At 40.3% G+C, this 12,847-nt stretch overlaps 1 protein-coding gene across 2 annotated transcripts; it reads right to left on the bottom strand.

Moving 5' to 3' along the window:
- Window positions 1-1,745: 1,745 nt before the first annotated feature.
- On the bottom strand, window positions 1,746-6,836 carry LOC134224025 (uncharacterized). 2 transcript variants are annotated; one of them, XM_062703267.1, is made up of 3 exons: window positions 4,660-4,796; window positions 4,403-4,599; window positions 1,753-2,154 (listed from the first exon to the last, which is right to left on the bottom strand). In XM_062703267.1, exons 1-3 carry the CDS (start codon window positions 4,691-4,693, stop codon window positions 1,819-1,821), a joined length of 567 nt encoding a protein of 188 aa, XP_062559251.1. In that variant the 5' UTR covers window positions 4,694-4,796; the 3' UTR covers window positions 1,753-1,818. The 2 variants fall into 2 exon arrangements, 1 of the variants encoding a protein (XP_062559251.1); XR_009982810.1 differs by lacking the exons at window positions 4,403-4,599; window positions 4,660-4,796 and adding an exon at window positions 6,635-6,836 and having other exon boundaries at window positions 1,746-2,154.
- Between the last annotated feature and the right edge of the window lie 6,011 nt (window positions 6,837-12,847).

Consider the following 12,847-nt stretch of genomic DNA (forward strand, 5'->3'; position numbering starts at 1 on the left):
TGCTGGCTTTACATGGAAATTTTTGGACCATATAATGACTGATATGTTAGATTGTTGATAAATACTCCGAACATACATGTTTTCGGAGGAAATTACCATTAAATTAAGTAATTTGCTTAGAGGGCGCATATTGACCACATCTCCCCTATACCTTTCGAAATTTTAAACCCGAGTCCGTTTGAAAGTAAAGTCCAAAAAAATTTAGTAAATTTATCCCAACAAGGTTTCGTTCGGAAATCCAAAAGAATTCTATTTCGGAAGCCCAAAAGAATTTCTTCCAGAATACTAAATAATTTCGCTCTGGAACTCAGAGAAAGGCCTTGTTTTCGGTTTAAAAACCGTTATTTTTTGGTTTTCTGAACGGAGCTCTTTTCGGCTTTTGGAAAGATCTCTTCTAGGTTTTCCAATCGATTCCTTTTGCGCTTCCTAAATAAATCCTGTTAGAGCTTCGGTAGGAAATCTATAAGTATTCTAATCAGAATCTCTTGCCCAGAAGCAGAAAAAGATTCCGTTCAGAAGCCCAGAACGCTCAAATCGAAAGTCCAAAAGATTCCGTTCGGAAGACCAAAAGTATTCCGTTCTTAATTCTAGAATGATTTTTGTTCAGAATCCCATCAATTCCGTATGGAAGTCCAAAAGGATTTCTTTGGGAAGCCCAGAGTGATTACTTTCAAAAACCCAAAAAAAATCGCTCAGAAAATCGAATAGATTCCGTAAGTGAACTCAGAAGGATTACGTTCGGAAGTTCACATAATTCTGATTGAAAATCCGTACGATCGGATGTCTTTTGGGGAACCTAATGGTATTTTTTTGCTTTTGAATGGCTTTAGAATGGATTAACTTCTGAATGCAAAGGAATCGAAGAATCTTTCCGTTTGAAATTCTAAAAGTATTCTGTTTGGAACTCAAAAGGGATGCCGTTCAAAAGCCTGAAAGGCTCCACATGGAACGTACGAAATCCCCATAACGATTTTGTTTGAAAACCCAAAATAGTTTAATTGGAAAGCCCAACAGGATTCTGTTTCCAGCCCAAAGTTTTTTGAAACTGAATGTCTGTAAAAGTCTGTAACTTAATTCAAAAGTCTGTATAATGTCTGTAATCTGTATGATGTCTGTATGCAAGACCAAATGTCTGTATAAATACAGACATGTCTGTATGTCTGGCATCCCTGATGAGGAACCAAATACTGTTGAAAATATTGAAATCCAAGCTTCAATAAAACCACACGAGCTATTTTTGTGGCTGTGTAACTGTCGCTCATCTAGTTGTTGTTCTGCATTAGGTCCGTTTTGTGTGAAGCAAACATATCTCTGTGTCTGTGTTATTGATTTTAAGCGTGTGGAGAGCTCAATGCTTCGACGGAGTGGTTAGATTCATTGGGATGGGACAACATTTTATTTTCCTTTCCAGCATGTTTTTGGCAAGCCTGTCCGTTCGCTCAGGATAACATTAAAACGTTCTTAAACTTGGTAGATATTTGATTAAATTTCTTTCTTATAACTTTGAACACTAAGTTGTCTCCGTCACAATCCACGGCTCAACTTCGAATGAGCAGTTTATTCGATTTGATATATTTCAATCATACAGAACAGCATATTGATAAGTATTGGTAAGTATATAGATAATTTGATTTAGTACTATCGAGATGATAGGGATGCTACAATTCTTCCCCATCAAGATAATTCTTACAGGAATTAATGCTTTATTCTAAAATTCTTATAGCATTATTTATCGATCACTTAAATCCTATAGTTTAGCACATAAATGTTAAAAAAATCGTTTGTCAACATTATCTATGCTCAGAATTGCAAATAAATTTATTCTTCAGTACATCTTCTCATCTTTGACCGAGTCAATATCGGACTCCTATCAATATTTTTTCTTTTTCTAGAACAGCGAACAGTTTCAGAACGTTCCAAACTTTCATCGGCCGGCACCCTAGTCGGAAACACTTTCTCAACGCCCTCTATTTCTGGACCGACCGTCCAGTTACTGCCGTCATCCGGAAATCCAAAGAAATCATCTTCAGTATCCACAGAACCACGTCTTCTTGGCTGCGACGGTATAGCCATCACTGTTGTTTTTCGTTTCGGTTGCTCCAAACACTTCAGCTGGTGTCTATGAGCCGTTAGCACATGCGATCCCAAAGCAATCTGGAAAACATTGATAGAAATTCTTTTAACGAACTTTGCATCTAACCATTTAGCTATTACATTTTTGTTAAAGTTTTTATATAACAGCTTATCCCCTGCTTTTAACTTATCAAGTTCGTTTGGAGGACTATATTCATGGTTAGAGTTATTATTGCTTATATGGGAGGTTTTATCAATAAAATGTTTATATGTTTGTTTAGGATTTAATAAATCAAATAGCATTTTGGGTTTAAAACCAAGAACTTTCTCGGAAGGAAAAATACCTTTTTCGCCAAAACAACTGTTTCTATAGTTTATGAGGAACAGGTTCAATTTGTCTTCAATGTCTAAATATTTAGTTTTTCCGTCAATTAAAAACTTTTTAAGCACATTCTTAACTACCCGTACCATTCTTTCTGCTTGGCCATTGCTGGCCGGATTGTACGGAGGGCTTTTAAGCACAATGATTCCTTGGCGCCTAAGAAAGTCCATAAAATCCTGGGAATTGAACGGCGGTCCTCCATCCGTGACCACAATATCCGGAAGTCCAAATCTTGCAAATAGCGATGCAAACTTCTTATTAACAAGTTTTGCAGTAGTTCCATAACGCATCCATTCGACTTCCAACCATTTAGAATGGCTATCTACTATTAAAATGAAAGTTTTACCCTCAAAATAAAAAAAAATCAGCGTGTACACGACTGAATGGACGCGTAGTCGGTAACCAAGCTCCTGATATTTTTGGTTTAGGTACCACTTCCATCTTTGCACAAGTGTCACATAGTTTAACATATTTTTCTATATCTACGTTCAATCCCTGCCAGTACACAACACGTCTCGCCAATTTTTTCATTTTTACGATGCCGCTGTGATTGGCATGTAAAAGCTTTAAAATGCTCGATTTTAATATTTCGGGTATAATTATCTTTTCTTCCACAATTAGCACTCCGTCAACAATTTCTAAACAATCTTTTTTTTGCGTAGAAGTTCTTGAAGATACCAGGAACATTGTTGGGCCACCCTAATGTAACAAAATCCACCAATTTTGATAGAAAAGCATCCGATTTAGTTTCCCTTGAAATCAATGCATAATCCAGCGGGAAATCATTAGTAAAATTGATGCTATTAATAACATTATGATCCAAATAGCTTGGCACTTTTTGGTTTAAAGGGAAACGACTGCAAAAATCTGCGTTACACATTTTAGCTGCAGGACGATATTCAATTTCAAAACTATATATGGATAATTCCATTATATAGCGTTGCAATCTTGTGACGTATATTGAATGCTTCCCTTCTTTTCCAAATATACCAATCAAAGGTTTATGATCTGTGTATACTTTGAATTTCTGTCCAAATAAAAATTTATGAAATTTCTTAATAACGCAGACAAGTGCCAAAGCTTCTAGATGCAAAATCGGGTATCGTTTCTGTGCGTCATTAAGTGAGAAAGACGTGAAGCTCTCTTCACTTCCTTCAATTTGTGCCAGAACACCACCCATAGAACACCACCCAGAACACCACCCATAGGAAGATGCGTCAGTTATTACGACCAGGGTTTTTTTTGGGTCGTAGAATGTTAATAAATTTGCTTGTAGTAAATTATCTTTACTTTTTTTAAACGCATTGTCACAATCATTAGTCCATTTGAACTGTGCATTTTTCTTTAACAAGGCATACAAACAACTTAGTTTAGAACTCAAATTTGGTACAAACTTATTGTAATAATTTACTAAACCAAGATACGCTTTAAGCTCTGTTACGTTATGTGGTACTTTAGCATCTCTGATTGTTGAAAGTTTTTCTGGAGCAGGTAGTAATCCTTCACTAGAGATTAAATGTCCAAGATACTGTAATGAGTCAACGAAAAATTTACATTTCTTAAAATTTACACTAATGTTTGCAGCGGCAAGCCTAGAAAGAACTTGTTCTAATTTGTCTAAACATTCACTAAAGGATTGTGCTGCGATTAGCACGTCGTCTAAATAACAGCTAACATTGTCTAGTCCTTTGAGGACTGCTGGAACACAGCAGCGCTCGAAGATGCGCCTTGTGGGAGACGATTATATGTGTACAAGCCCTTTTCCGTATTAATAACAACGTATTTTCTAGAACGTTTGGACAGATTTAACTGGGTATAAGCTCCTGTCAAATCTAAACAGCAGAATACTTTGCTACCTGCTAAAGAAGCAAAAATATCCTGGGCAAGCGGAAGAGGATAAGTGTTAGGCAAGAGTACTTTGTTGAGCGAGACCTTACAATCAATTACCATTCTTAGTTCGTTGTCCTTTTTCAGTATTGCTATTACAGGTGCCGCCCACTCACTCGCTTGGATCGGTGTAATTATATCTTGCTTCTCCAAATCATCCAAATGTTTCAAAAATTTTTCTTTAATTTTATAAGGTACCTGATAAGGTTTTCGAAAAATAGGCCGATCTGAAGTGAACACCAAATCCGCTTCAAATCCTGTAATAGGTTTAGATAAATCATTACGAAAAACATTCGCATACTTGTTTTTAATCATACTTATTGCTTCGTCATGCTTCTTGTCAATATCCATATCGGTTCAATAAACGCGTTTTTCCATTTTGGGTAAAATGTTGTCATCAAATCTCTTCCCAGCAGCGGCCTAAATTCACTGTGTGTTTTTAGCACAATTAGTTTGCCCGTAATTTTTCGCTCATTTAGTAAAATATCTGCTACTATTTGCCCAACTACGTCTAATTTAGTACCGTTGACTACCACGAGCTTTTTATGACAACTAGTAAGCGGAATCGAATTGAATAATTTCTTGTAGATAAACTCGCTAATAACTGTCACAGCGGAACCTGTGTCTATTTCCATTGTTAGTTTCTTGTTATTAACCAGAACTTCAACTAGGCATGCTCCACTATCTGTATTTGGTCCTGAAATTTTCATGCAATTGATATCCGATTCATCGCTCGAGTCTTGCAAGTTCATTCTGTTAAATTTATCCACTACTACAGGCTGAGCTTCCTTCTCCTGTTCTACGAATTTAACAGTGTTCTTCTTGCTCAAAAACCAACAATTCTTCCTGATATGGCCGCGTCTTTTACATAAATTGCATACCGCGTTGTTGTGGGAACCCCACTGTTTTGCATCACGCTTCAATTGATAAGCATTTCTCTTTTTGCTATTGTTACGATCACTACTAATACTACGTGAACGAAACCTTCCACCATGTTCGTAACGTTTGCCACGGAATTCTTCACGCTTCCTGCCGAGCCGATGTTTTATTGATAACACTTCTATTTCACCTTGTTCATTCATTTCCTTAGCTCTTTTACCTGCCAATTCACTACTAATAATAGTCTTCTCAACCGCGTCCAATGCTATATCATCTTCCATGAGTAGTTTTTGTTGTAAAATTTTATCACGTAACCCGAGAATCAACTTGTCCCTTACAGCTTCATCCTTAAAATCTCTAAAGTTACAGTTCTCCGCAAGAAGCTTTACGGCTAAAACAAAATTCTCCGAACTTTCTGAATGACCTTGCGAACGGTTGTAGAACTTGTACCTATTCATTAACGCCGGCTCCGTTTTATCAAAACGAGCCTTTAGTTTTTTTTATAATATCGTCGTAACTCAACTTGTTAACGTCTTTTTTTGGAAACAAAAGTTTGATTTCGTCAAACACTTCTTCTCCGCTCAAAGAAATGAACCATGACCTTTTCGTATCAACAGTAACACTATGCAATGTAGGAATGGGCGTTTTTCAGAAAAATATCGATACTGCCGAATCGATGTTTTTATTATCGAAATATCGATGCCGAAAAATATCGGCGTTGAAACATCGATATTCCGATATATCGATACGCCCAAAAAATTAAGAACACGAGCAAAAAAAAAAAGAAAAACAAATTGAGACTTCGATTTCCCATTTCAGATTATCGAATCACACATCAAAGATTCGCTGTTTTTAACAGATTATGCCTAATGTGCTATATTTTTATTTTGAAAAAATCGAAATCCGATATCAGCAACAAAAAATTGATACGGTCAAATATCGAACATAAAAAAATCGATACAAAATATCGATTAATCGGAGCGAAAGTATCGATTCCCGATATATCGTATCGGTATCGCCCATTCCTAATGCAATGCACATAAGATTTCGAAGCGCTCAACCCAATGAATCGCCTGCTTTGAGCGTAATTACAGCGGCACACTAGGAGTTAACTTTCTGAAATCAGTATGGCGAAAGGCATCTAAGGTTCGATTTCTCAAAATTAAGCACCTTCATCGAAAAAATATTTGGTAGGCGTAGTAGCGGACACCTTTCTACATAACCGGTACCAAATAGTTTTTTTAAGAAAAGTTCCTAATTTTGAGAAAACCCGCATTAGATGTCTTTCGCCATACAAATTTCTGGCGGATAACTCCTGCTGGCTATTTTACGCATATACTATAGCGCCTGGATGTGGTAGCGGCGAGTAGAAAATCAGCCACTGCCAATAATTCATTGAAAAAGATTACTCACGGTTTACTAAGACCAGCTGACGTAGACTTACTCCAGTTGAACTGAGGAAACACTCGCTGTAAATGATAGCCACACACCAATCAGAGCTAGGTAGCCACACCACAGGTGATGTCGTTGTACGTTGAACGTGTATTATAGGATGTCCCTTTGCTTGACTAAATACTCCGTCCCACAGCCTGATATTTCTCCAACGGCAACTGAATTGAAAAAGTTTTATAATCCGCCAGCCGCCGGGCAATTGTTCCTTCGTAAATTTTAGCACTATCTCTCTCTCTCCTTGATTTGCTTCGGAAGCCTCCACCGTACCGATAGCCTGCCTAACTCACAATCACTATTGATCCTCTCGACTGTTCCTTTTCCAAATGGTCCGCGCTACTCAATTTGCCAGATATGCTCTTTCTCAAATCGCTCTATTGTGTATACGATGATCTGGACTCCGCCGATTGGTAGGCTCTCTTGATCCTATGAGAGTACCGGAGGAAAGCTTCCTCTCGTGCTTTACCGACACAGAAGAGGATGAAACAAAAAGACCTTACAGAATAAAGAAAAGCAAATGGCGTTAAACCACGCGTATAATGAATCGCCTGCTTTGAGCGTGCTTACAGCGGCACACTAGGAGTTAACTTTCTGAAATCAGTATGGCGAAAGGCATCTAAGGTTCGATTTCTCAAAATTAAGCACCTTCATCGAAAAAATATTTGGTAGGCGTAGTAGCGGACACCTTTCTACATAACCGGTACCAAATAGTTTTTCATGAAAAGTTCCTAATTTTGAGAAAACCCGCATTAGATGTCTTTCGCCATACAAGTTTCTGGCGGATAACTCCTGCTGGCTATTTTACGCATATACTATAGCGCCTGGATGTGGTAGCGGCGAGTAGAAAATCAGCCACTGCCAATAATTCATTGAAAATGTTCACAATTTTAAATATGGTTCTAAATTTGTTGCTATGAAGTTAGAGGCGAAAATTTCCTCGGCACAACAATCGCTCTGGCCAGTAGCGACTGTCTGCAGCTCAAGTATTATTTTCGGAGTCTTACCAATCTCCAAACCAACTCTGCATAAAATTAACAATATGCTCACTCTGGAAACGACGCTTCCGTTTGAGACGTTCTTTATCTATATATTCACGCACTTCGCGACAATCTTCTTCTATATTATCAATCACGGATCCACGATTTCCTCGTCGCCACTTAAAACGTTCTTAAACTTGGTAGATATTTGAATAGATTTCTTTCTTATAACTTTGAACACTAAGTTGTCTCCGTCACAATCCACGGCTCAACTTTGATAATATTGATAAGTATTGGTAAGTATATAGATAATTTGATTTAGTACTATCGAGATGATAGGGATGCTACAAACATTTTTTGATATTTCGGTGCGAGTGAGTACATTTATGTTAAGGTAATGCCATATTTGTAACACGAATCAATATTCATCAGATTTCTAAAATCGTGGTACGCTGGAGAGGGTAGGGGACCAGGGGGCATTATGAACACCCGGGGCAGATTGGACCCCCCAATATTCTTGTTGATTCAATCGTTTTTTCTACTTTCAATGCAGCGAACTCCATAATTCTTTCATAGACAACTAATTTATAGCGCCCTCACAGGGGGTGACATTGGGCCAAATAAAATGAAGTTCAGCGGTAACGATGCCTCGATTCAATCATTCATTAAAATAATTGCCTACATTACGGCTCTTACCAACTATGTAAGGCAAATCAACCTAAGGCTTGGCCAAATCTCACCCCTTTTTAGCGTGCATTGCTCGTTTCTACGAAAAATAAAACAACAAATTATCGTAACATGATAACCAGGTATCCATCGATCTAAAAACTAGTTATGTAATAAATTTGTGGGGCATTACTGACACTATTTTAATACGGGTTCATTCGATCAATAGTTTTAAATTCAAGTTCCAAGCATTATGGGGTACGAGCACAATTAGTTCTTGGAATTTGGTTTGTGATTTCCTAGGCGTGAATTTTAATAGAATTCACAGAAAAAAGAAATTTTTTTTAATAGTTTATCAAAATTCGTAACAGTTTCTGAGATATTAGGAGTGGAAACATTTTTCGTTTTTGGCCCAATCTTACCCCCTAGGCCCAATGTCACCCCGAACGGTGGTACTTAGTATACGAGAAAGGCCAAACATATGTTGGCCATAACTTCTTATCCCATAGTCCGATCCGGCCAATTTTCAATAGGAAACAATGAGACAGGATTCTGCGTCGAATGAAACTTGGTCGGTCAAGGGTAAGTGCCTAAAAAATGGGCGAGACTTTTTGTGCACGTACATACATCCACACAGACACACAGACATCACCTCAATAGGAGGTCGTCAGTTGCATTCTAGCCAAAATTCCGCTTGAGACCCTTTCAAAACATTTTAACAACAGCCACTACATCTGATGGCATAATTGCAATATTTCAATATATAATAATAAAAATAATTTCCAGAATAAAAAATAATTTCCAGAAGAATATTTCAATAAACATTTTTTTATACTTTGGTATTCATTTTCTAAGAAATTATATTAAACTTGACTTAGACTTGGAGTTTGGAGCCACAACGCCACAACATTAAACAATTTTTCGTTGACATTAGCAGAGCCTCCTCAGTTTTAGTAGGGTTACTGTCCCTTGACTTGTTTCGTATTTTTGTGATTTTTTCAGCAGTAAGCACGCATGTTAGCAATAAGAAGCAAAGAAATTGCTGCTGTATTTCTTTGTTTGGCGATAAGATGAATATATGTTCAATGAAACGTTTTCCATCTCCATCTCTCCAACTCACAATTCCCTTAAAATAGAACATTTTGCCCAAGTCTAAAAGATTACTAATTATTGAGGCGAATTATCAACATGCGATTTTCGTTGGGTGAAAGTTGCTGAGTATTCCTTTTAGCTATGTAGCACAGACAAACAGACGTAACAACTTGAACATTTTTCTACAAAATCCATCGCTCAACTCTTCTACCACCATCTTGCGAGCATGTTACACGAAACACTGTTTCGTATGACATTGTCACCAGAAGGCGCTGGAGTGAAATGTCAAACTCGAAGGATTACGATGCTAGCGCCTCTAGTTGTGAAAGGCGCAACCAATAAAATTCAAATTGATCGTTGAAGTCATGGTCGATGGTAATTTCTCTGGTGTTACGTCTGTTTGTCTGTGTATGTAGGTTTTCATTGAACCTGCACTTAATGGGGAAGCGTCATTAACAGTATAATGAAAAAATAAATTTCCAATTTGCATGCAAACTTGAAACGGCTTGTGCTAATTCAGTTTTAATCCAAATGAGTTCAAATTTTCAGAGAACACTCAGAACATGGTAAGAATCAGATGAGCACTGTGGAGCAAAATCGATTTTTGAACCACCCTAATAGTTATGGTATTAGCATTGGCTTTAAGCGATTTGCAAAAGCTTATGTGTGTTACAAGCCTAGACTATGACATGAGAAAAGTGTGGAAAAGCGGGCATCGAGCGGCTACCTTCTACCAAAGCTGTGGTACCACCAACGAGCTGGGAACCGGCTTCATAGTGCTGGGTAAGATGCGCCAAAGCGTGATTGGATGGCAGTCAATCAACGCAAAGATGTGCAAGCTGAGGATTAAAGGCCGTTTCTTCAACTATAGCATCATCAACGTGCACTGCACACACGAAGGCAGACCCAACGACGAGAAAGAAGCGTTCTACGCACAGCTGGAGCAGACATACGATGGATGCCCACTGCGGGACGTCAAAATCGTCATCGGTGACATTAACGCACAGGTAGGAAGGGAGGATAGTCTGCACACCGTATCGAATGACAATGGCCAACGATGCATAAACTTCGCAGCCTCCCGCGGAATGGTAGTCCGAAACACCTTCTTTCCCCGCAAGAGTATCCACAAGGCCACATGGAGATCACCTAACCAAGAAACGGAAAACCAAACTGACCATGTTCTAATCGACGGTAAATTCTTCTTCGACATCACGAACGTCCGCACTTACCGCATTGCGAATATTGAATCCGACCACTACCTTGTTGCAGTATGCCTGCGCTCAAAACTCTCGACGATGTACAACACGCGTTGAAGTCGGACGCCGCGGCTTAACATTGGGCGGCTACAAGACGGTAGACTAGCCCAAGAATACGCACAGCAGCTGGAAGTGGCACTCCCAACGGAAGAGCAGCTAGGCGCAGCGTCTCTTGAAGATGGCTGGAGAGATATTTGATCCGCCATTGGTAGCACCGCAACCGCTGCACTTGGCACGGTGCCCCCGGATCAGAGAAACGACTGGTATGACGGCGAATGTGAGCAGTTAGTATAGAAGAGAAGAATGCAGCATGGGCGAGATTGCTGCAACACCACACGAGGGCGAACGAGGCACGATATAAACAGGCGCGGAACAGCCAAAACTCGATTTTCCGGAGGAAAAAGCGTAAGCAGGAAGATCGAGACCGTGAAGAGACGGAGCAACTGTACCGCGCTAATAACACACGAAAGTTCTATGAGAAGTTAAATCGTTCACGTAAGGGCCACGTGCCACAGACTGATATGTTTAAGGACATAAACGGGAACCTTCTTACAAACGAGCGTGAGGTGATCCAAAGGTGGCGGCAGCACTACGAATAACACCTGAATGGCGATGTGGCAGACGAAGATGGCGGTATGGTGATGGACCTGGGGGAACGCGCGCAGGACATAATTCTACCGGCTCCGGATCTCCAGAAAATCCAGGAGGAGATTGACCGGCTGAAGAACAACAAAGCCCCTGGGGTTGACCAACTACCAGGAGAGCTATTTAAACACGGTGGTGAGGCACTGGCTAGAGCGCTGCACTGGGTCATTACCAAGATTTGGGAGGAGGAAGTTTTGCAGCAGGAGTGGATGGAAGGTGTCGTGTGTCCCATCTATAAAAAGGGCGATAAGCTGGATTGTAGCACCTACCGCGCAATCATATTGCTGAACGCCGCCTATAAGGTACTCTCCCAAATTTTATGCCGTCGACTAGCACCAATTGCAAGGGAGTTCGTGGGGCAGTACCAGGCGGGTTTTATGGGCGAACGCTCCAACACGGACCAGGTGTTCGTCATTTGCCATGTACTGCAGAAATGCCGCGAATACAACGTGCCCACACATCATCTATTCATCGACTTCAAAGCCGCATATGATACAATCGATCGGGACCAGCTATGGCAGCTAATGCACGAACACGGATTTCCAGATAAACTGACACGGTTGATCAAAGCAACGATGGATCGGGTGATGTGCGTAGTTCGAGTTTCAGGGGCATTCTCGAGTTCCTTCGAAACCCTCAGAGGGTTACGGCAAGGTGATGGTCTTTCGTGTCTGCTATTTAACATCGCTTTGGAAGGGGTAATACGAAGAGCACGGATTAACATGAGTGGTACAATTTTCAAGTTCGTCCAGCTTCTTGGCTTCGCCGACGACATAGATAATATGATACGTAATTTTGAGAAGATGGAGGAAGCCTACATCAGACTAAAGAGGGAAGCCAAGCGGATCGGACTAGTCATCAACACGTCGAAGACGAAGTACATGATAGGAAGAGGTTCAAGAGAAGACAATGTGAGCCACCCACCGCGAGTTTGCATCGGTGGTGACGACATCGAGGTGGTAGAAGAATTTGTGTACTTGGGCTCACTGGTGACTGTGATGATACCAGCAGAGAAATTCGGAGACGCATAGTGGCAAGAAATCGTACATACTTTGGAATCCGCAAGACGCTCCGATCGAATAGAGTTCGCCGCCGTACCAAACGGACACGAGACCTGGACGATGCTCGTGGAGGACCAACGCATACTTGGAGTTTTCGAAAGGAAAGTGCTGCGTACCATCTATGGTGGGGTGCAGATGGCGGACGGTACGTGGAGGAGTACGATCCGACGGGCACAAGAAGGCGAGGTGCGCAGCGGGCAAGGTGGATCGATCAGGTGGAAGATGACTTGCGGACCCTCCGTAGACTGCGTGGTTGGCGACGTGTAGCCATGGACCAAGCCGAATGGAGAAGACTCTTATATACCGCACAGGCCACTCCGGCCTTAGTCTGAATAAATAATAAATAATTCAAAATATCTAAAGCAGCCAAAGGAAGCCACCCACGACGATACCCAGTAGTCGGAGGGATTGCATCGTCTATTGACCATTCATCTATCAGTGGATCGTGAGTTCAGTGCATCAAACCGTGAGTTCCCATGG

The sequence above is a fragment of the Armigeres subalbatus genome, chromosome 3 (genome assembly GCF_024139115.2).
Source record: "Armigeres subalbatus isolate Guangzhou_Male chromosome 3, GZ_Asu_2, whole genome shotgun sequence".
Classification (NCBI taxonomy): Eukaryota; Metazoa; Arthropoda; class Insecta; order Diptera; family Culicidae; genus Armigeres; species Armigeres subalbatus.